General features: G+C 47.6%; 1 protein-coding gene and 1 long non-coding RNA gene across 2 annotated transcripts; one reads left to right on the top strand and one right to left on the bottom strand.

Annotated features, from left to right (window-relative positions):
- Window positions 1-433: 433 nt before the first annotated feature.
- LOC148756601 (uncharacterized) lies at window positions 434-1,688 on the bottom strand. Its single transcript, XR_016022691.1, has 2 exons — window positions 1,531-1,688; window positions 434-1,015 (listed from the first exon to the last, which is right to left on the bottom strand). It is a non-coding gene; the product is annotated as an uncharacterized LOC148756601 (long non-coding RNA).
- Window positions 1,689-1,847: 159 nt separating this feature from the next.
- Window positions 1,848-19,841, top strand: NUF2 (NUF2 component of NDC80 kinetochore complex). Its single transcript, XM_019747323.3, has 14 exons — window positions 1,848-1,988; window positions 4,810-4,952; window positions 6,095-6,169; window positions 6,998-7,074; window positions 7,547-7,608; window positions 8,934-9,031; window positions 10,147-10,220; window positions 11,418-11,514; window positions 12,276-12,338; window positions 13,584-13,721; window positions 15,638-15,778; window positions 16,686-16,861; window positions 17,722-17,857; window positions 18,293-19,841. Exons 2-14 carry the CDS (start codon window positions 4,830-4,832, stop codon window positions 18,425-18,427), a joined length of 1,395 nt encoding a protein of 464 aa, XP_019602882.1. The 5' UTR covers window positions 1,848-1,988; window positions 4,810-4,829; the 3' UTR covers window positions 18,428-19,841.
- The last annotated feature ends 4,549 nt before the right edge of the window (window positions 19,842-24,390 follow it).

Consider the following 24,390-nt stretch of genomic DNA (forward strand, 5'->3'; position numbering starts at 1 on the left):
ATGTTTTGATAAAACACTGGTCTCTGTTTTGAGAGAAAACAGGAATAGGAGCTATGAGGAGATGAGAACTCAGAAGTGATTTCCTTCCAAGGGCTCGTTAAGTAGAGTCCCCACCACGTTTACTTAGACAATAGAAGCCACTGTCGTAAAGGAATCCATAGGAATAATAAGAGGAGACTGGAACGGTGACAAAAAAGCTAGTTATCCCCAGAGTCTTCTGATTTGTGACACTGTTATTATTGGCTTCACTTTTTAAAAATTCCCTTTTCAAAATTTACATTACAAATGATTAATTTTGACATTAGTGTGCATTAAGAGATTGATATTGTCTTCCTGGGAATTCCTTAAATCCCTTGGAATAACTGGAAACACCACAGGATATTATCCCACTATTGGAAATACCCAGAGCATAAAAATTTTGTTTAAAAAAATGCCACGTTAAACAAATATTTTAATCAATCTCCAATTTGTTTGGGCGAGTAACTCCTGAGGTTCGCTCTACTAATCACGTTAATGTAACTTGATGTGAAAGCTGCGGAGAGGATACTGGAGGGTCGGCGTCTAACCCACCACATTTTTGCTTCGTTGGATCTAGTTTCCAGCTCATTACAAACCAGCAAAGGACGTGCGTCTTATGGTTTCAAACAAAAAATTCCGTTTAGGTCCTTAACAAAGATCGTGCTTAAAGTCTTGCAAAGCGCAGCTCAGCTCCCACGTCCCCTAAGCAGGTGGACGGGCCGGGATGTAAGAGGCGGCGCGAAGCCGCCCTTGAATCCAACGCTGCTTTTCGCCTGAAGCCCAAACTCCAAACAGGCATTTTATAGCCAATAAACTTAAACCCCAATTTTTCCGCCTAGGACATTGTGTTCCCCGGGTGTCACTCTGTGGACGTGCGAACAAGGAAATGAAATGAAACCGCCGAGGCTCAGGTCAGTGCGACGGCGCCGCCCAGCGGACACGCTGCGCGCGACAGAGTCACCGGGATCGGGGCGTTTCCAGCGTCTAGAGCCCCAAGCTTTTTCTTACATAAAATACAAAACATTACGTGTATACATTTCATACCGTGTAACTGTCTTATACACGCAAACACTAACTTAAGCGCCTAAAAGTGTTACACGTGCTCATCCCTCCGTCCCCCTCCGTCCCCAACGGAGCGCAGGTGACACGCGCTCGGAACGAAGGGCCTCGCGCATCAGGCGGCACCGGAGACGCGGCCCCACGACAAACGTCCGCCGCCAGCGCGTGTCGTCCGATCGGAAGCGCCGGCGGGAGCGAGGCTGCGACTCGGGCTGCGGGTCGGGCCTCAGCGTCGCGCAGGTTCGGCGCCGCCCGACCGCGTGGCTCCGCCGTTTCCCCGCAGCCGCCGCCCCGCGCATAACACGTCTCACTGCGGGTTTGCAGGCGCGGACCCCACCGCGGAGCCTGGGACCCGGGCGGCGACGCGACGCGACACACACGGCCGCGCTCGCACCTGGCTCTGTACCCGCGGGGCTCGGGTCACACAAACTGAATCCAACACTTTTTTGTCACCTTTTAGTTTTTCATAGGAAACGCACGCAGACGGGGGAGGAAGCATGAGAACGAAAGGACGCACAGTCAGAAGGAGATGTCACTGCTCCCGGACCCGCTTCCCTCCTCCGGGAAATCGCTAACCGCTCCCAGCCCAAGGCGCGTCCAAGAGCCGGGGGCGGCCCCGCTGACCCCCAACCCGGATGCGGTCCCGGAGCCCCGCGCCCCGCTTCCTGCGGAGTCCGGGTCCGACTGGACGCCGATGCCGCGAGAAAGGTTCCCCTTGGAGCAGGCGCCTCCCGCGCAACCCGAGCCTTTTGAGTCCAACGGGTCCGCCGCGCGGCCGTTACCGGAAGTGGGCGGAAGGGGCGGGGCTTCTGGGGGAGGCGGCGGGTTTAAATTGTGACAACGGTCGGCGCCGATCGTGTCCGGCTTTGCCTGCGGCTGCTCGGGGGTCTCGGCGTCGCCTGGCGCGGGCGGTGAGCGCGGGCGGACCCGGCGGGACGTGGGGGGATCGCGGCCCCGAGCCGGCCGCGCGGGGTGTGCGGAGCGCGTGGCGCTGTGGGCGCTGTGGGCGCGCGGGCGTGTGTGTGTGTGTGTGTCCGTGTCCGCGTGTGCGCGTCGCCTCCCGGGAAGCGCGGCGGCAGGTGCTCGGCCCCCCACACGCCGCTGCCCAGACCCGCTTGGCCGAGGCCCACGCCGACTCCCGGGGCGGCCGCGCCGCAGGGACCCCAGGTCCGCCCCGGTGCGGACGTGGCCCCGTCGCAGCCCGAACTGCAGGCCCAGCCGCTGGGTGGGCGCCAGGCCCCCGGGTCCACGCGTGTGGCCTAAGCCGGTCCCAGCTTTGCTGCTGGTGGACGGTCGTGCCTGTCATTTGCGGGAAAACGCAACACTTGCGACAGCGATGCGGCGCAACGGGCGGGGCTGTTCCTGCAGAAGGACGGGCCCCCCCCACACGAGTGAATCGGGACTGAAGTTCCAGCAACGATAGAAGTTGCGTGTGGGAGGTGATTCAAACGGAAGCGTTGGGGACGTTGAGAAGCGTCTCGGAGGAGACACTTGGACCAGAACGTTCTTCAGGCTGTTACGTTGTGGGAGGTTGTGGAAACCGAGCAGAAGTGGTGATGCTGTGAGTGTGTGAGTGTGTGAGTGTGTGTGTGTCTGTGAAGTAGTTTTGTGAAGACGTTACGTGGCGCTTCGCTGTTTTACAAGGATTCACCTGCCGGCAGAGTGTGCAGGACACGACGGAGCAGAGGGTGTGTGACGACCAAGCCCTTGCACTTGCTCTCTCTCCGGGACCGTCTTCCATCCAGACAGACCTTGTTTCAGAACAGTCACTTTTTCTGCAGTTTTTCTTTGGCCAAGTCTTCTTCTCAGCGATTTCCAGACGAAAATATAGAAAGCATATTTATACCGAAAAGGTCATCTAATATGTGATGTGTCCGAATTTGGATTCAAAAAGATGCTGGTTATAGAACGAAAGCTTGAAATTATGAAAATCAATAGTAGGAAATGCAAATCCTCGCGTCAGGTTCAAGTAGTTAGAGACGGAGAACATGGAGAAGGTGTGGCTTGATATGAGCAGGTCCGGAGAAGTCGGGGCCGGGGTGGTTTCAGCTGATGACCCATCTGTCACTGCAGACCAGCTCTGTGCTGGTCACCACCTGCCGCGTTAGTCCCACATCTGGACGATCGTGTTCAGTTCGAGCATTACATTTTAAGAAGACATTGACAAAACAGTTTGTTTACAGGAAAGTGGATAGAATGGTAGCATTTCTAAAACGATGTCACACAAGGAGTGCCAGTTTGAATCCCACTTACACAGGAGGGGCTGAGCAGAGAGGTGCCAGCTTTCTGCAGTTTAAAGTGGAGACCAGCAAACAGGGATGAATGTGTCCTATGTAGGTGTGGTGGCCAGAAGGGGACCAGCAGGTCAAAGTGACAACCAGCAGGTCTCTGCACAGTGCGAGGAGTTTCCGAACGGTCTGAGCCACACGAAGGCGGAGCAGAGTCGTCTGGGAGTTGGCGAGTTCTGTGATGTTTGCAGGCGTTCCCGCAGAACTGGGAAGTCACCTGTCAGTCACCTTGTAGGATGGCTTCCTACGTGTGTCAGAGGTTCTTTTGAATCCCAATATCCTAAGGAACATTAGGAACCGAAAGAAATAGCTTTCCAGCATTATGGGTGATTTCAGTTTGTTGGCAGAGCTGCACGTGTCCACATTGGTCTCTGGGATCACGCTGCTTTCCTAGAGAGGGGCTCATAGGTGCCAGGACGGGTATTGTTTGTCATCTGAGTGGCCGCGGCAGTGGCTTCTGCTGGTGCTTCTATTTCTGGTGCCATTCTGCTAGGACAGCCTGAGAGAGGGGGGACATGGAAAGGTCTTCGCTTGCTGGGAGCGCCCGAGTTCTGTGGGCATAAAAGCCGAGTACACTGGCAGGTGGGGTGATGGAATTCATGCCGGGCTCCAGGCAGGATGTGTTAACCTCCATGGTCCTGACAATTTGGACTGAATCATTCTTTGCTGTGGGGGCTCCTGTGCTTTGCATTGTAGGGTGTTACCCAGAATGCTGGGTGTCCACCCATTGGATCCTGTAGCACCCCACTCCTGTCCTGACAACTAAAAACGTCTCCAACCATTGCCAGGTCCCTGGGGGGAAAAACTACGAGGACTAACCTCCAGGGGGACACAGCTGGGCCTGCTCCGTATCAGGACATTAGGGGAAGCGGTTTTTGTTGTCTTGTTTCTCTCTCTGGTGATTGGAATTCTGGGGGTGGCCGGAAGAAGCACAGTATTTCGTTTTTACTCGAGGCTTCATTTCTCCTACTTGCACTGTAGCCTTACGAGCCATCTCACTATGTGTCCGTTGAGTACAATGTTGTATAATAGCAGGGGATTTTGTCATCTACCCCACGTTGCTATTGTTTCTATGTTGATTCTGCTGACAGTGTTGCCCATGTATCTTGCTTTGAGGATTAACTCTCAGGATGGATGTTGTTAAATCCGTGCCCCCCAAATTTAAAGCAGCAAAACATGGTTCTCATCTGTTCAACCGAAATCCCATTTCCCATGTGAGAGAACAGCATTTGGACACTTAGCAAATGACTATGTTAACTCAGCATAGACATTATTTCAGGTGCTGTATATTAGTTATGTAACTTGGTGCTACTTAATGGGATGTTTGGTGGAAGCTGACACTCCTGACCTGCCTTGGCCTTGGCTTATGAATTCTCTCCGTGTTCAGCAGCTTCTAGGCGCTGATGCCGGCGGTGGGTCCTGACCTTTGTCTTTCTTCCCTCAGACTAGCCGGAGACTCCCAAGATGGAAACTCTGTCTTTCCCCAGATATAACGTCGCGGAGATTGTGACTCATATTCGGAACAAAATCTTAACAGGGGCCGATGGTAAAAACCTCTCCAAGAATGATCTTTATCCTAATCCAAAGGTAAGATGTGTTGTGTTTGTGTGTAGATGGTTATGTTTGAAAACAAATGAAACTGCTAGGTCTCCGGTGAGTGGAGAAGGGCAGACACCCAACTAACTGTCGGCTGCAGCTGCTCGTTTTAGCCCGAGACAATCTCTTCTGGTAGAATTTCAGACTAGAAGGTGGAGAGACGTCTGGCTTCCCATTAGGAGTCCAGTTCTTTAATGTGGCCATTTTCTTCAAAAACAAGCTTCTAAGCCATAGTGATAGCCAAATGTATTAAGTTACCGGTTAGTATCGCAGTGGCGGTCCAAGGGTACCACTCACGGGCAGGGCTGATGGAATGACTCCACGTGGTTCACACCTGTGGAGAGCAAGCTCCCAGAAACCGTCCCCTGGAAGCTCGCAGGGTGGTTTTCTCGCACTTTGCCCGCAGCGGGAATTGGCTTGTTTTGACAGACATTCCTCTTTGTATCTGGAGTTGTTACATGTGAAGATGAACTACTTATGAGTCACACAAAATGCCAAGGTCTCCTTCCAGTTTCCTGGGTTGGTGTGGAAGTGACAACATGATGAAGTCTGGTTCAATGACACAGAGCTCGACTTCTCGGTTTCGATGCCCCTTCTTTAAAATGGAAGGAATAATGTTAAATAAATGACCTTGTACATGGATCAGAACCACTTCTACAGGTCGGCATTTGGGAAATGCTGATCTAAAGACAAAATGTTTAAAGGCCCCACACTACCTGTTAAATTTATCTCCGCTCACAGTGTCCCCTTAACTTGAACCCCAAAGGAGACCTTAAGCTCTAAGGCATCAAACACGGTTTCCACAGTCCTGTTTTTAAAGAAAAACACCATGATTTTGTCACACACGACAACCTGTTTGCAAAGACTCCCTGTCCCGGCCTGGAGTGGGCGGGCGCCTGGACTGGAAGTGGGTTTCTCGCTCTCACCCGTGTCAGCTTCAACAGCCATCGTAATGACCACTAATGAGCTGTGAGCAAACTGGTGAGCATATAAGGTGCGTAAAGTACAGAGAAATTAGGAAACATTTCAAGGGAAATAGCATGATTTTGTCACTCCTTTGCGTGTCAGCTATAAGATTGGACAGTGACCGCTCTGGAGTCGCACCACGTGTCCCCCACCTTCTTCTCTTGCAGCCTGAAGTCCTGCACGTGATCTACTTGAGGGCCTTGCAGATGGTGTACGGGACCCGCCTAGAGCATTTCTACATGGTGCGTGCTGCGTCCTCCCGCCCCCTCTGTAAGCTTTCTGCCATAGGAAGTCCTTTATTTTTACCAAAGTCGAAGGCTTATACAAAACTAAGGAATCTCAGGCATGACAATGGCTTGTATTGAGAGCTTTAGTTAAACAAACGCTACCGGAAGATCTGAATGACACAAGTATTGATGTGATGCAGTTACTCACAGACGTCCAGGCTTGTGTTCAGACAGAACGCAGTCTGCACAGAGGCTGTTCTCGGGGCCTCCCAGTCGGAGGGCAAGATGTGCACTGACTGCACACAGCTGCCCAGGGCACGAGGCTGAGAGCAGCTTAGGTGCTTCCGGTAGGAAGACCTTTCTCATCTTGTTGCTGCGCTCGTCAGGAGCGTGGTGTGGACGCACTGGCTGAGCGGCTGTAGGTCTCAGCAATGTCACAGCAGGCCGTGTACAGTCACAGCTGTGCCACTGTTCCCACGAAAGCTCGCTAAGGCTCCGTTTCTTTGTCTATAAAACAAGGAGAGCACTGCGCTGGGTTGTTCCAGGCTTAAGAGCAGCCGTGAGAGGCCGAGTGTAGCTCGTACCTGGTAACCACTGTCCCTTCCCGGCTTCCTTCATTTGAGGAATCTGCTGAGCACCTACTGTGAGCCTAGCATCATTCATAGTCACGACAGCTCTAATTTCAGGCTAGGTTCTGGATTGTTTGTTAAGTATTTTTATTGTAATGACAATGAGTTAGTATCATTTGATCGTATTCTGTGATTGAGGTTTCTTGAAATTGAAGATTTTTCTAATTTTGACTGGTTAATGTGTAATTTCGATTTTGTCACTTACTCTGTTTAGATGCCAGTGAACTCAGACGTCATGTACCCACATTTAATGGAAGGCTTCTTACCAGTCAGCAATTTGTTTATCCATCTGTGAGTAGAGTCGTTTATTTTCTTAGTCTAATTCATATCTGCACTACGTTAAGATCTCTTAGTGATGTGATCCCTTTGGGAAGGGATTTCTGCCATCTTCCTCCCCATTCCATCCGGTGTGTATTTGAAACTGCAGACTTTCAGTGAACATAGCTGCCTCCTCCTGGGGCATTTTCCTAGAAGTTCGATGCTGTGAATCTAAACCTGGGGGGGCTCTGCATTCTCTAGGAGTCCAGTACCTCCAGGAGTGTGCGTTGTTTACTAGAATCTGTAACTGTACCTTGGTATCGCCCGAGCACGTGTGTGATGTCCGGAGAAAGCTGACGTCAGTGCTGTGGGGTCATGTAGACTTCCACCCTGGTCCTCTGACACTGAGAGATACATCCACATCTTTGAAAGAAAGACACTCACACGCTGTGTCTTGGCATGTGATTTCAGTACTTGTTTTCTGTCCTGTCTCCTTCATCTGCAGGAACTCGTTCCTGCCCATCTGCCGGGTGAACGACTTTGAGACTGCTGACATTCTGTACCCAAGTAAGTGGGGTTCTAGCACCGTCTTCAGGGAACCTTACCAACGTATGCAGTTATATACCACAGCCACGATCGCGTGTAGACCATTTCCATGGCCCCCCGAGTTCCCCAGGGCCCTTGCACTCGACTTCCTTGGGCCGCCCCTCATTCCTGAAACCACCAATCTGCTTTCTATGACTACAGTATTCTGACTCTTACAGAATTTCATTAAATAGAATCCTACAGCCTGGAGTCTTGTGTCTGGCTTCTTTAACTCAGCATAATGCTTTTGCAACTCACCCACGTTCTGTGTTAATAAATGCTGCTGAGCACTCAGTTTTTGAGTACTTAGAATTCCAGAGCGGCATTCTGTTGTACGTACAGACCAGTTTGCTTGTCGCTGACCAGTAGTAGACATTTGGAATTGTTTCCAGGATTTGGCCATTGTGCACAAACCGCTGTGAGCATGAGCATACGGATGTCTGTGGACTTAGGCTTTCATTCCTCTGAGTGATTGCCACGAGGAGGAGTGCCGGGGCGTGTGGTGAGCACGCTGACGTCTGTAGGAAACGGCCAAGGGCTTGCCTAGGGGCTGCACTGCCACCAGCAGCGTGCGGCTTGTCCGTTGCCCACACCCGCCCTGGAGTTGGAGCTGTAGGGTGAATTTTAGGCACATCCCCAGCTATACTGTGCTTGTGGCTTCATTTGCATTTCCCTGAGGACTTAATAACCGTGAGCGTGTTCTCACATGCTTTTCTGCTGTCCACACATCTTCTCTGGTGATAGGTCTGAATCATTTGCCTATTTTTTACTCCAAGTATGTGTCTTATTAGTGAGTTGTGAGACTTCTTCAGATATTTTAGAAACCAATGTTTATCATGTCATGTGGGTCTTTTCACTCAGTCTGTTACTTGCCTTTTCAGTCTCACAACAGTGTCTTTTGAAGAGCAAAATGTGTTTCAGTATTGAAGATTATAACTGATCCATTTTTAAATTTTATAATTCATAAAGGCATTTGTTTGTGTCCTATGAAGAAATCTTGGCCTCAAAGTTGCTAAGAGTTACTCCTATATTTTACTTTAACCACATTATAGTTTTAACTTTTATTGTTTAATGCTTAAATTTTTATATATGATCTGAGAGAAAAGTCAAGGATTTCTTTTTTTTTAATGCAAAGATAATCTTGATCTTTAAGTTATAACAAATTTCCTGCACGTTGGTTTATTACAGCACAGACACAGCTTTAGTCTATAGCCTATCAGTTGAGTGTACGGGGCGGGCGAGACGATGCGTTTTCATTATTACATTGTTTCAAAGATTTACTTAAGGAGTCTTGCTTTCTATTTTAGAAGCCAAGCGGACCAGTCGGTTTTTGAGTGGAATCATCAACTTCATCCACTTCAGGGAGGCGTGCCGCGAGACATACATGGAGTTTGTGTGGCAATATGTAAGGTTCATGTGTGCGGGTCACATCTGAGTACCAGACCAGTAACGTCACTGATGAGCTACTAATCGCTTTTGAAATGGTTGTCACAGATAACTAATTGTTGTAGAATCAAATTTTTATATTTACATGAAGTTGCAGATTTTAGTTATTGGAAAGCAATCTCAGAATGAGATTTTCTCTGCTATTTGGTAACATTAGGGAGAGGCTGGGTTTCCTGTTTTAATCTTGTAGCTGAGGCTTCTTTTCCTATATTAAGAAATGGAAGAGCAGAGTGATAAATCCACATTTTTTTCTTTGACATTTAATAGTGTAGTGTTCTTTAAATAATGGACGCATGAGATTTATTTTGCTTTCTCAGTAATGGCCTACCTGGATATTTTGTCTCGTTTATCACGCTTGCCTAGCATTGCATTATGAGAGTCAGTCCAAGGAAACCATTTTAACTGATACACTCATTTCATCAGCAGGTTAGAGAATCTGGAAAGATTCTGGGTCACCTGGGATTTGTTCCCATCTGTGTTCGGTTTTGGGGTACATACTCTTAGAGAAACCCCAGAGGACTTCTGCCCCCACCACATGGACTGTAGAGATCAACACTGGCACAGATCGTGCTGAGCTTATGCCCCCTACTTCCTACACATCTCACACTCCAAAGCCGACACACGTATGTGCCCACTCACGCACACGCACGCAACCTGACTAGTTCCTCATTTGTAAAACGCAGCTCAGACATCTGTCATTTCTACGAAGCCCTGTGACCTCCTCCCAGCCGTGATGCACGTGGGGTTGGGCGCTATGATTTCAGCACAGTAAGTAACAAGCTGTGCGGTCGCTGGATATTCATGCATCTGACTCTCCAAAGAGACTGAGCTGCTCTGTCCAGCACCTGAAGTGTCCTGGTGTCATTCCGGCACCTCGCACGGCGCCTGACTGGTAGCAACCCAACGCCATGTGTGGAATAAGGACAGAACTCCCGATTCCATCTGACGTTTATTTCTGATGGTGACAGTTGTAGTGAGCAAGCATTTTGCCGTCTACTAGTAGGTCATTTTTCAAACATGTCACTAATTGTGTTGAAAAGCACTAATCTGGAGTTATTAAAATTGCTTTCATAGAAATCTTCTATGGACAAAATGCAGCAGTTAAATGCCGCACACCAGGAGGCACTGATGAAACTGGAGAGACTCGAGTAAGTAGATTTGCAGGTAAAGTCAATCCGCCTCAGGAGCGCGGGGCCAGGGGGGTGGAGCTTCCCACCCACTCGGCCTCCGGAGGCTGCTCAGCGTTCTCACTGGATCGCACTCCACTTACGTTTCCCTTCCTAGTTTTCTTTTTTCTATCTTAGTCCATAACACATGCTTTTACTTCCTGCTTGCGGTTAATGTATCAGCTCGATGTGCTCAAAGCCACTAACCACTCCTAAGTTGCACCTGAAATACTGACGTCATGTGTGAGCCCCAGACCAGCTAATTCTGTTACAGCTTTTACTCCTTCAGTGGCTGGTCTTGCTTTGACGCAGGTCAGATAGGAAAAGACTCATTCAGGAGTTACGATTCCTGCCTTCCATGTACTGGTTTGGAACAAGGTACTGTTCCAACCTGTTGGTGCCTTTGAGTGTAGTTGCAGCGAGAGCTGTCTGTCCTGCCGCTCTGTAAACTGCCTAAGACACAGCAGGCAGGAAGCGGGAAAGGCTGGGCCTAGACGGCAGGTCCGTGTTAAAGCCTAACGTGGCCAATGTAGCCTTCACCACATCAGACGGTGTGCCGTGTGCTGCCCAGCGTTAGTACCAGCCGTGCGGTTTTCCTAACAGTCAAAGAACCACAAACTGGTAGGAAAAAAGGTAACAGAAAATGGGCGGAGGCTACAGATGAGAGTCACAGGAATAAACGCAAAGGGCTAATTAAAAGTGCTCGAATGGTTAAACTCACTGGCAGGCAGGGACTGAAAATGAGAACGACCTCCATATACCATTTCAGGACCTCGCGCTGAGACCCTTCCTGTGGCTGAGCCTGAGCTTGTGCGAGTGCTGCTGGGAGAGACGGGGACTCAGACACCGGGGGCGGGGTGGGGGGGTCGGGGCAGATGCACGGGGCTGTGGGCGACGTGTGAGCGCCCGCGCTGACGCTGACCGGGAGCGCTGTGCCAGCTTCTGGCTGCGGGCGGACGCCGGGAGTCCCTACTAGCAAGGGTGACGGGAAGCCCCAGGGCCCGTCCGTGTTTTCCCTGGAGCAGAGCCCAGGCGTCGGATTGAAGTGGCCGTCGTGGACGGGTGACAGCTGAGAAACGTGAAAGGATGGGTTTCCGTTCAGGTTATTGGAGGGTTGACTTGAACGGCCTTTCAGAGCTGGGCACTTGCTGTGTGGTTGTGACCCCCTGCTCTGTTCAGCTCTGTTCCAGCGGAAGAGCAGGCGGAATTCAAGCAGCTTTCAGACGAAATCCAGGAGCTGCAGCAACTGCTGAATCAAGACTTTCGCCAAAAAACGGTATTTGTTATCAGGCACCTTGCCACTGAAGAGAGTGTTTTTGTAGATGCGGAGGGGGTAGGAGCACCATGTTCAGTAAGTGAGGAAACTGGCTGTACTGCTGGACCCACTGTGCCCCTTACGAGGCACAAGGGCTTCCATCACCCACGTCAAACCGCTATTACTGACTTGTGTTGTCGGAGTCTCGTAGACTAGAATTTGTTAGGATTTGCCTAATTCCAATCCTGTGGTTCCCACACAGCACTGGAGTCCTGGGCTCTGCAGCAAACCCCAGGTGCTTCCGGGTATTTTAAGTTTTTAAGGGAAAAAGCTGGTATTTGCTGTGTCTGTGTCACACGCTGCTTGAGTGAACTTGCCGCCTTCCTTTTGTGTCTGTGAACCTGAGGTTTGGCATTTGCTGGGATCCAAAGCAAGTGGTACGTGAAATCCTGTGGAACAGGAATCGAGAATGTCTTGTCAATCTGATTCAAAGGTGTGACTTTGTGCAGTGCCCCGTAGGCGCATGCGTCCAAGTTGGAAATTGTGCAGAAGGAGAAAGAAAAGCATTCTTTCAAAGCGCTGCTGAGGGGTCAAGACTCACACACAGAGGCCCTTACGGGGTGTAGCTCCTTATCAGAGGAACTGCTAGATCTTCGTCTTGGCTGGGCCGTCGTGAGGGGGTGCAATTCCTCCTCTTCCCTTATTTTACGAGAAGGCATTCAGTGGCAACATTGAAATCTGTTTTGAATCATTATAAAACAGTCGTTTGCTTTTTTCTTTAGATATTGCTGCAAGACAAAAATGCCCAGAAGAAGTCTGATATTTTAGAGAAAACCAAGCATTTGGTAAGCATCTTTTCATTTGACTAGCATTTAAGGTTTCAATGTTTGTGTGGATGGGTATTTGAACTGTTAAATGTAGTCAAATGTTTCTCCCATATCTTTTTTCCCTTAAAAGGGAACTAACATTTTTCAATTTAAATGTACTAGATGACTATTGTTGTAAAAAAAAATAAATATTGAAACAGAAATATACTGCTTTCTGTCACCATGTACCAAAATTAACTCAAAATGGATCAAAGACCTAAACATAAGACGTGAAACAATAAACTACGTAGAAGAAACCATAGGTACTAAACTTATGGACCTTGGGTTCAAAGAGGATTTTGTGAATTTGACCTTAAAGACAAGGGAAGTATAAACAAAAATGAATGGGACTATATCAAACTAAAAAGTTTCTGCACAGCAAAAGAATCCATCAACAAAATAAAGAGGCAACCAACCGAATGGGAGAAGGTATTTGCAAACAACACCTCTAATAAGGGGCTAGTATCCAAAATATATCAAGAAGTCGTAGAACTCAACAACAAAAACAAACAATCCCATTAAAAAGTGGGCAGAGGACTTGAACAGACACTTCTCCCAAGAACATACACAAACGGCCAACAGATGTATACGTATGAAAAGATGGTCAACTTCACTATCTACCATGTTTTCCCAAAAATAAGACCTAACTGTAAAATAAGCCCTAGCATGATTTTTTAGGATGACATCCCCTGAACATAAGCGTCTTCTGGAGCAAACCCTAATATAAGACCGGTCTTATTTTTGAGGAAACAAGGTATTAGGGAAATGCAAATCAAAACCCAGTGAGATACTACCTGTTAGAATCGTCATCATCAACAAGGCCAGTAATAACAAGTGTTGGAGAGGCTGTGGAGGAAAAGAAACCCTCATACACTGCTGGTGGGAATGCAGACTGGTGCAGCCGCTATGGGAAACAGTATGGAGGTCACATGTCATTGTCCAAACACAAGACTAGTGGTACCAGATTGCAGGGTGTAGTGGGACACTGGTGGAAGGTGACACTGGAAAGGAGCGGGAGAGTTACCGCAGGGACGACCTTGAATGTCAGCCTGAGCTCAGCCTTGGGCCTGGAGACAAACGAGCAATCGGGGAGAGATGTGGTCATCATTCAGTGTTATCCCCAAAACAACAAATATGGACCCGATTTCTTTGTTCTTTTCCATTATTGTAATGGAAAATCAATTTCATTTTTATATCTAACATATAAAAATGTTTTCTCAACAGAATGAAATAAAATTGTCAGTGGTTTTTCTGAAAGAATCACAGGAGAGTTTGAAAACGAAAATTGTGGATTCTCCAGAGAAGCTAAAGAATTACAAAGAGAAAATGAAAGATACAGTCCAGAAGCTTAAGAATTCCAGGGTGAGTTTCCTTTTTATCTCAGTGCTGTTCTGTCTGTTTAGCGAGTCTTGTTTAGTCATGTGTTAATTTCCTGATTTCCACATTACCTACACTTCTCTTTCCCTAGAGCGTTTCGCCCTTCTCTCTAACATGTAGCTCTTCCCTAAAGTGGGTTCAGGGAAAGAGGCAGAATCTAAAGACACCTGTTCAAATATGCAGCCCTGCTCTGAGGCTTGGCCCTGGGGGATGAGAGCAGAAATGCCCTGTCCTCTAAGACTTAAGGCCTTTATTTTAAGGGAGAAAGGTGTTCAACGATTTTAGAATAAATTATGTCATTACATATTTTAATACGTATTCTGAAAAAGTACAGGGTCTGCACGTGTCGGGGCAGGAAGTGTGTTTGTGCCTTCTGTTCAGATTTGCTGTGAATGTGAAATTGCTCTAAAAAATAAAGTCTGTTTTTTAAAATTGCACCAAAAGGAGAAACAAAAAAGAGCATAGGGTGCTTTGAAATGCTGTCCTGAGGGTACCTGGCTTAGTACTGTGGGACTCGGTGGTCATGGGAAGGAAGTGGAAACTGACGCTGATGTGCGCAGGCGGCACAGAGGCCGGTTCTGGCTGGTACCTGGAGGGCCGTGGACGGCAGACAGCAGCACGTGTCGATTCTCTGAGGTCGTGGGGAGGAAGGAATGTTGTAGGAACAGAGCGTGGTGTGGAAGGACAGTGGCCTGAGGTGATGGGAAAATAGGCAGGTGCTGAATTTGCCCTTCAGAGCAAGGGCAGGCACACCAGGGACCAGTTCAAAGGGGTGTTGGATCATAGTATGATTTATGCTGAAAGCTTGCGGTTACCATGGAGATGGGTTGGGCAGGGTGGGACAGAAGTAGAAGTGGGTGGGCAAGTCAGCGTCCTTTATGACACATGGTCTTTTAAGCTATTAACTAAAACCATTTCCGGTTCATCTCTGAAGTTGTTTTCCAGGTAATTTCTGATGGTTAAGAATTAACATATGGTTCTAGGCAGGTCTCCAGGATAAACCAGGGCCCCACGAGGATCTGAGTCCTTGTGAGAAAAGAGTGGTTTATTAGCAAACAGTTCTGGTTCAATTGGTTGTTTGTCTAGAAGAAAATGAAGCTGGGTCTACACCTTGCACCGTTTACAAAAATAAATTCTAACTGGATCAAAAATTTTGATTTAAAAATTGACGAATTTCAGAACTTTTAGGAAAGCATTTGTGTAACCTTGGACTGGGAAAGATTTTTACAATTAAGACTGGAAACCCGAAAGCTATAGAGAAAAGTGCAGCCGTGGAACATATCTGAGTGCATGACAGGTCGTGGTTCTGTCCACGGTGTGCAAGGAGCGCTGACAAAGCCGTACCAGGAAGACGGCAGGAAACTGAGCAGTGAGACGATCAGGCATTTTGCTGCGGACATAACCCAACTGGTGGGAAGGTGGGGGGTCTAGTGGGAGAAGGAAGCCTTGCTTGTCCCAGCGGTCGTGCTACACTGTTCGTTGTCTAACTTTAGAGGAGGAATCCGTCTTTCAAAAGGAGCTCTAGGGCTCGTTACCACGCAGAGGACTGAGATGATAATGGGTAACACGGTTGCCGGGGTAATCGGAGTGCTTTGTACTGGCAGAAATGAAGTCCTTTCAAATCCTCAGGAATAACCTTCGGAAGGTACTTCAGTGAGTGATTTAGTAAAGTTGTGGCAGTTTCCTCTGGTCAAGCTTTTTTGACAATGAAGAAGCATCACTCTATGTGCTACACACTTGTCAGTAACAGGGCTTTGTTCCTGAGCTGGAAATGGAATTGTTCTCGGCTCCTAAGCGTTCAGTGTGAGGGCCAGAAATTAGTGAAGAGCAAACACTGACCTGACGGCAGTGCCATAAAGGAGAATGTCAAAGCGGTTTCTTTGTTTCTTTTCCTCTCAAAGCAAGAAGTGATGGAAAAGTATGAACTCTACCGAGACTCGCTGGACGGCCTGCCTTCCTGTCAGCTGGAAGTGCAGTTGTATCAGAAGAAAATACAGGACCTCGCAGACAACAGGGATAAACTGGCCAGCATCTTAAAGGAGGTGCGTGTGGGGGATGCTGTGTCTGGTGTGTAACTGTTTACCCCAGTGCTGTGCGTGTTCCTTTCCTTACCGTTTTCCTGAAGAAAAGCAGGATCGTTCTGCAGTATAACGGATGTGAAATGTATGCTGAGAAATAAACACGTCGTTTTAAACACAGTAGTGAGAAGACCTATTTTCACCTTCAGATGAAAGGAATGATAAATTAACAGCATATTACCCTGTATATTTTGGAAGAAAGTAGTGGCATTTTAAAGTTGTTCTGGGGCTCCTAACAGTTGGAAATGTTCCCCTAATCACTAAGCATGAGCCCCCACCGACTGCCCAATACTGGCCCTGGGATCCAAAGAGATTAAAGGTTGTGACTGTCCTGCTGAAGGGGGAGCGTGACAGCAGCGTTCTTCTCAGGCTGGAGACCTGAGAGTCCTTCTCACTTCGTCACTTTATCATCCCGATGCAGACGCACTACTGGTGCGTCTGAGAATAGGTTTCCTTTCCGGGGCCAGTAGGGGTGCAAGGGGAGATTGCCCACCTACCGCCCTTACCTGCCAGCAAGTCGGCCACACAAGGCGGAGCCCCAGCGCTTGTCATCGCGCCCCTGTCTCTGCTCCTGCTACCTCAGCTCAGACCCCGCTCCCCTTAGGCCCCTGGCTGATGTCTTCACGCATCTCCGTTCCAGTCCTTGCTGATAAAATGACGTGATGAAAACCCCTTTCTGGGTGTCGTCCTTTCTCACTGCCCCAGGGCCTCCGGTTGCCTTTGTTCAGTCTGCGTTCTGCTGGGTTCAGGCTTTAACAACTTGATCTCAGGTTAAAATTGTATTTTCTTGTGGCTCATTCTAGAAAACAGCCGCTCATCTGTGTAAGTCCTACTGGTTGTATCGACTTCACGGGCTTCTCGTACATTCCAGAGCCTGACCTTGGAGGACCAGATTGAGAGCGGCGAGTCAGAGCTGAAGAAGCTGAAGACGGAGGAACACTCCCTGCGGAGGCTGACGAGCGTGAAGAAGGACAGACTTGCCACCGCACAGTTCAGAATGAACAAGAAGCACGAGGACGCGGAGCAGTACAAGCGCACCGTGCTTGAGTACGGCCTTCTCTTCCGCCTACTGTGCTGGGAAACGGGGACGGCAGAAGCATGTCCCCCAAGGTTCCAACCCGTCCAGGGCGACCAAAGTGTGCACGGCCAGGCGCTCGTGGCTCTTAGAGCCGCGTCTAACGCAGGCCGTCCAGGTACCAGTCTGTCCTCCCCAGAGGGCACCGCCGTCCCCCTGTGCGACCCCGCAGAGGCTCTGCCTGCTGCCACTTCAGTGCACGTGGTGACGGGCGCTGGGGTCGCGAGCGCGAGCCGCCTGGTGGTACATGGCAGGTCCATGTCCTGCGAAGTCGTGTGCTCAGCGAAGAACCGGACTGCTGGGCGGCGTCCTGGGCGTCGTCAGCCAGAGTGGCGGCGTGTCCTGGTGGAGTCCTTGCCCCGTCAGTTCCAAGAATGTGGTTTTAGAATAGTAAATGCCCCAAATATGGCTGAGATGGCATCATTTCAGCCTCTCAGAGGTGCATGAGGGGCCGTCTGAAGGTTTTCTTTTCTGTTCCTCCTGTGGATGGAGCAGAAGGGCGGAACCAGAGGAGGTCAGATTTGTGGCCAAATGGCCCTGCAGGAAAGTCGCTCTGGGCCACAGGCCACCGGCAGTGCCCAAGCGTGCACTCCAGGCACTGATACTCCCGCCCATTGAAATGGTCGCTTTGGCCGAAAGCGCCCACTGGACGCTTGACGCGAGCAGAGCCCTGCCCTGGGGTCTTCATCTGCTGGCTTCTATATCCTGAGAAGAGTCTTAGGTTTGGCAAACAAATACACGTGATCACTTTGGACTCAAAATTAGAGTTAAGTGTTTGCTCTTTTAGATGCTTAAAAGGAATTATAACTTGGCCGTCTCTATTTTCCTGTAGAGATTGCAATAAAGTTCAAGAGAAAAGAGGTGCTGTCTATGAACGTATAACCACAATTAATCAAGAAATCCAGAAAGTGAAATTTGCAATTCAACAACTAAGAGATACCACCGACAGAGAGAAGCTGAAGTCCCAGGTGAGTGAAATGAAGGAGAAGGGAATGTGTACAGTCTGGAAACGGGTCTGCTTTCATTCTTTTCTGAATTCTTAGCTTATCTATAGAGGTTTCTACGAAAAGTCATTGCTCAGAGACCCTCCTGCTCAGTTGACGAAGAGGCATTAGCTCAGGGTCCTGTCCTCTCGGCCACTTCTTGCGAATTACAAGTATGTTCTCAAGTCTTGGAACCCAGGCCACTGTTACCTGTCCCTCCTCCTCTAAGGAGCAGGCTTTGATGTGTGTACAGCTTACAGGATGAGTTTTAATGAGAGCGGGCACACGTGTGTGGGTGTGCACACAAGACAGATTAGGCTTCAAAGCACTGAATCTGAATGAGGCTGTGGGAATTCTTGTAACTCAGTGTAGTGTCGGTGGCTGCATGGTAATTCTTACCCTGTTTCATTTTCCACTTAGGAAATATTTCTGAACTTGAAAGGTGCTTTGGAGAAATACCACGAAGGCATTGAAAGGGCGACTGAGGAGGGCAGTGCTGAGCTGGAAGGGAAGATGGGGGAGTTGAAGAAGAGGGTGCTCAGGCTGCCGACCTGAGCAGCTGATGCGTCTGTGCAAATAGCTCTGCACGTGTTCATTTTGTTTGAAACAGTGGAAGTATCAGCAGCACTGCACAATATAGGCCCGACCGCTTTTCTGTACTCATAGTTGTGATTTTGTAAGGTAGTACATTTCCTGTAGAGCTTTACTAACTGATAAAGGTGTGTGGCTGTTCCTGAGTGCCCCGCCCCTTTCTGTAAGTAGTGGCACAGAGATCTATTGTTTTTATGCACCAGTAACGAGCTGAAGGCAAAATTAAAACAATCCCATTTACAATTGCATCAAAACATCAAATACCTAGGAGTAAATTCAACCAAGGAGGTAAAAGACCTGTCCTCTGAAAACTAAGACACTGAAGGAACGGAAGAAGCACAGGTCAGTGGAAGGCTGTACCTTGCTCGGGGATGGGAAACGTTAATATCGTTAAACGGTCCTTGCTACCTAGCATAATACACAGATTCAATGCAATCCCTTTTCAAATACCAATTCTTTTCAAATACTAACTCTTTTCAGAATTAGAACTAATCCTAACATTTATACAGAACCACAAAAGACTCCAAATAGCTAAAGAAATTTTAAGAACAAAGTATCACATTCCCTAATAACAAAGCTACAATATTCAAAATATGGTACTGGCATAAAAACAGACACAGGTCAACGGAACAAAATAGCCCAGAAATAAATCCTCACTCACACGGTCAGTTGATCTATGGCGAAGGAGACAAAAAGATACACAGTGGAGTAAAGACAGCCTTTTCGATAAGTGGTGCTGGGAAAACTGAACCCCCTTCTTACTCCACACACAAGAATAAACCCAAAGTGGATTAAAGACTTATATGTTAGATCTGAAACCATAACACTCCTAGAAGACAACAGAGGCAGTGAACTCGGACAACACTCTTAGCGTCTCTTTTTGGCTAGGTCTCGGGCAAGGGCCACAAATAGGAAGGGGACCACATCAAACTAAATCGTTCCTACACAGTAAAGTAAACCATCAAAATGAAAAACAGCCTAGTGAGTGGGAGAATACTTGCCAATGATACATCCCGTAAGGGGTTAATATCCAAAGTGTATAAGGAACTCAGAAGTCAACACCAAAAACAATCCAATTAAAAAATGTGCAGCAGACCTGAATAGACATTTCTCCAAAGGACACAGATGGGGCAACACACACTTGGAAAGATGCTCAACATCACTAATCATCAGGGAAATGCATCTAAAAACCACAATGAGATGTCACCTCATCTGTCGGAATGGCATCACCAATAAATCAACAAACGTGGTGGCGAGGAGGTGGAGAAAAGGAACCTTGTGCACTGTTGGTGGGGTTGTAAATTGGTGCAGCCACTATGAGAAACAGTATGGAGGTGCCTCAAAAAATTAAAGATAAAACTACCTTATGACCCAGCAATTCTGCTTCTGGGTATTTATCCGAAGACATCCAGAACACTAGTCTGAAAATATAAATGCACCCCTGTGTTCACTGCATCAGTGGTTACAACAGCCAAGATTTGGAAGCAACCTAAGTGCCCACTGGTAGACAAGTGGATAAAGAAGTGGTACATACACAGTAGAATATTCTGCCACAAAAAAGAATGAAATTTTACCATTTGTTACAACATGGGTCGACCTAGTGGATATGATGCTAAGTGTAATAAGTCAGAGAGAGACAAATACCATATGATTTCACATGTGGAATCTGAAAAAAAGAAAAATGAATAAACAAAAAACACCCAAAGATGCAGGGAACAAGCTGATGGTTGCTAAAAGGGAGGGAGTTGGTGAGAAAAGAAAAGGCAGCTTGGGTTCTGATAGACGACACTGAATCTACAGATCAATGTGGGGATGTCGCCGTCTTGGTATTAAATCGTCAGAGCCAAGAACGTGATGTGTTTCCACTGAAATTACAAAGGAAACCTGTTTTGTCAGAAATACTATCTTACCACTCCTGGCCCCTTTCAAAAGACCATTTTAACACATAGAAAGGCCTGTTGACGAGGCTAGATGACAAGTATAAACATCTTTAACAACATTTAGCCCCCCTGCACCTGTCTCCACCTTGAGCTGCTTTTTCACAGCCCAAGTTCTGAATACCTGTCCACGTGTGAACCTCCGTCATTCCCACTGTCACCCCACTGTGCTCATGCACTGAACTTCTTAAGGTCCCCGAGACGTCACCAGTTACAAAATCCCCGGGACACTTGGATCTGCATCTCTTGACGTCCTACCTGCCCAATACGTCTCCCTTTGTCACAGTGACACCAGACTTGCTCCCTTAACTCACCATTTCCAGTGTTTTCCCACGAGGTCACCTTCTCTGTTCAGCCTGAAGTGTTTGTTCTCCAGGCTTCTGCCCTTGACCCTCAACTTGCGTTCTCCTCGAAAACTTCTACCTACACCCATGGCTTCAATCTGGAATTAAACATCCCCTGTGTATATTTCATTATAGTTGTCATATCTCCTGAATTTCACACTCGCGAATCCAACAGCCAGTGGATGTTTGGAACCCTTGAGCCATTCCAATGAATCCTCAAGACACCTTCATTATGTTTCTCATGCATGAAATAAATACAGGATTGCAAGGGAAACCGATTCGATTCAGATATGACCAAACAGACGTGCCAGCGAGCATCACTGAGTGCCCTCTGACCCACGCTGGAGGAGGACGCATCCCCTTGCCCTCTTCTGCCGCCACCTCGCTCCTTCACATCCGTTCAGATAGTGAGAACTGGGTGATGTCCCCAAACGCCCTCCCACATCTCTGCCCACGTTGCTATTGTATGGTCACCATTTCCTACCTGGTAAACTTGCAGTAACGCCTGCCTCCCCGTCTCTAACCCACCTGTACAGAAGCATTCATTCATTAGGGCCAACCAAACATGCCAGTTAGGTTATGTCTGATTTATACAAGGTGTTTGGCTTTTCAAACCGCGCTGCCATGGTGCCATAATGAACCTGGGCGGGGGTGGATGAATATTTTCCATTTGCCAAGGAAGCAGTAGCCCCCTTTGGACGCCATTGAAACCACTCTGGTTTCAGTGTCACGTCACACCACCTTCCTCTCAATGGCAGCAAAACTGAGCTGGGGTTTCGGTGCTTGTGATAAGCAGCATCGACTGAAAATCATGGAATAAGACCAGGGTGGCAATGTCCCGTGTGCCTCCACCTTAGTTTGCACAGTGCCCAGGAGGCACATCCAAGGAACAACTGCCTAAGCAGAACAGAAACACTCCTTCAGCCTGCGTGTTTTTCTCAGACTCCTCTGTTAGGATGCAAACGCCTGGTAAGTTGTTGGCACCTGATCGCTTCATAATGAAACCGTGAAGTTTTGTTCGTTTTGGTGTCTGGCCAAGGGCACGGTGAAATCATTCTGATACACGAACGGCTCTGTGAACTGAGCACGTGTTGGGACTGTCATTTACAGGAGAAAGAAAATTTGCACCGTCTGGGGGCCCTTCCTAACCTGGACTTCGATCTCTTGACACTTGTCATCGCACGTTGTCCCCAAGCAACACTCAACCATCCGGGTTTCCCCAGCTCCTCCCACTTCTGTGTGTTTACGTTTCTTAGTTTATGTTTTTCCTTTGAATGTTCAACTGGAAAAGATTCATTTCTTAGGTCTACAGCTGTGAAACCTTTTCAAACTTGGCCAGGTTTTCCTTTTCTCTTATTCACTATAACGTGTGTCGTTACACCGCAATGCTATACACGTCTGCCACGCTGCTGGACGTGGTTTCTCGGGGCCCACACATGTCCCCTCAGTACTCTCGTGGGCACCTGTCACTTGTGTCACTTAAGGAGAAGCCACTCCTCTCCTGTGAGCAGGTTAACAGCCACTGAGGCAGGCTTGTCTTAAGCCAGCAAGCATGGCTCATCCGCCGTGCATGTCCCACACGAACAAGTATGTTCTCGTCGATTCCTAGTCCTAGAGAAGACTTGCATCCTTTTTTGTCCCCAAACCGATAAAAGCCGAATTCAGAAGCCCTCAGTATCATCCACATTAAAACCTGCATTTGGCTGTTTTGATTGCAGAACTACAAAATTTAGAACTTTGTTTCCAAAGCCTTCTTGAAAATGACTGTTTGGACCACATACATGTTCAAGTTTATTAACATTGTGAAAACAGTACTCTCAAGAAAACGGCACCCGACCTACGTGACATGCTGAGGCCTGACCTTGAAGGAGATTCTGTGCGTGAACAGACATTAGTTACCTTTAGGGGTCCGGCTGCTCAGCTGTATGTAGGGCAAATATTTAATTTCAAGTTCAACTGACATATTTCAAGGAGCTAATCCATTTTATGACAAAGCAGGGGAAATTGAAATATGCACCTTGCAGGCTGAAGTTAATGCGTCTGGTTTTAGTTTAACGGATCCCTTCCTATTTTTAGAAAGACCCGAAACGTTTTATATGCAATTCCATTTCAAATTCAGGGCCTGCCACCCATTTCAATTAAGTTAGCGCTGTCCCTTTGATTGACAGACACTTCTCGGCGTCCTGTCCCGATTGCCACCAGGGGGCGTAGCACAGCCTGTACAACAAGCTTCAGGCCTGGAAACTGAAAAGATGAAACGTTGACAGTGACAGCAGCTCAAAAGTGTCAGAAAGGACTTACCGTGTTTCCCCGAAAATAAGACCTCGCCGGACGATCAGCTCTAATGTGTCTTTTGGAGCAAAAATTAATATAAGACATGGTCTTATTTGAATATAAGACCCGGTCTTATTTTAATATAAGACTGGGTAATATAATAATATAACAATACCCGGTCTTATTTTAATTTTTGCTCCAAAAGATGCACTAGAGCTGACCGTCCAGCTAGGTCTTCTTTTCGGGGAAACACAGTATCCTAAAAGAAGGCATAACAAAATAAACAGGATAATTAATCTGAATTAATATAGGTCCCAGGACTGCCATCCTTCCATCTTTTATCCACCAGTGCAAACATGGATCTCATTTCATAAGAATTCCTACGGGAAATTGCCTCTTGTATCATCAGTGACTTTAGGACAGAGGGGCTGTCTGAATCCCTGGGGAGCCCACCCTCCCCGTGTCCCCTGCCCCAGGCTCCTCAGTCTCTGCCCCTGAGGTCACCCCACCAACCCGACTGTGGCTGGTGATATTACAGCACACCATTTACCTGGTGGCACTGAGTCAGAAATAATTGGGGCAGACAGAGGGCCCAGGATGGGTGGAGGCAGGGCAAAGGGACAGAGGGAAGCAAGGAAGAAAGATGGGCCGAAAAGCATTTGCTCATTTACAACTTCTGGGGCTGCTGAAAGCCATTTCAGATTTTCAGCCTTTGACACTTTTGCAATTTTTCCATGTCTGTGCTGCCGTTCCAGAAGCGCAGATAAGAGCCCCTCAAACCTCGCTCTGTTCTGAAATAATGAGATTGGAAAGAAAAGATCTTTTTCATCTTTTTAACATTGAAAAAAAAAAAAAAAACTAGTCTAAGCCCAGCAGTTCAACAAATATTACTCATGTCGCTGGCAAGAAGAAAGAGGGACTTCTGAATTAAAAAAAAAAAAAAGAAAAGAAAAAAAGAAAAGGTGAACACAAGAGTCATTGTTTGCATATCAGAAAAATTAATCTACACAGAGAAGTGTGAGAGCTTGCAATTCAGGAAGCCAAGAATTAGGACAGCCCAGCTGAGAATAATTTTCTAGCCAGTTAATTTAATTGCATAAATCATTCCTTTGTTAGCAATACAGAGATATAATTAAAATGAGATTGCCTCTAGTTTCTATTCTCTAGAAACTAAAGGAATTGATTTTGGGCATAGCATTCTTCCAAATACCAGATTGGCAAATTCCATTTACCTTTTTAGAAAAGTGGAATTATTGTGCCGTAATATCATGGTGGGTTTAATTAATTATAGATCTGCCATATGATCTTAAAGAAATAATTTATTTACTGTCCTCAGAACAGAAGTTTGCAATCGTGTGTGTGCCCCTTTGGT

Source organism: Rhinolophus sinicus, chromosome 11 (genome assembly GCF_057876585.1).
Source record: "Rhinolophus sinicus isolate RSI-liver-muscle chromosome 11, RSI-T2T, whole genome shotgun sequence".
NCBI lineage: Eukaryota > Metazoa > Chordata > Mammalia > Chiroptera > Rhinolophidae > Rhinolophus > Rhinolophus sinicus.

What these genes read in the sequence shown, in the direction of transcription:
- NUF2 (XM_019747323.3), top strand. Translation starts at nt 4,830, where the DNA reads ATGGAAACTCTGTCTTTCCCCAGATATAACGTCGCGGAGATTGTGACT. An exon ending in AGCAATTTGTTTATCCATCT is followed by an intron (nt 7,075 to 7,546) that starts GTGAGTAGAGTC and finishes CTTCATCTGCAG; the next exon opens with GAACTCGTTCCTGCCCATCT. An exon ending in ATGAAACTGGAGAGACTCGA is followed by an intron (nt 10,221 to 11,417) that starts GTAAGTAGATTT and finishes TGCTCTGTTCAG; the next exon opens with CTCTGTTCCAGCGGAAGAGC.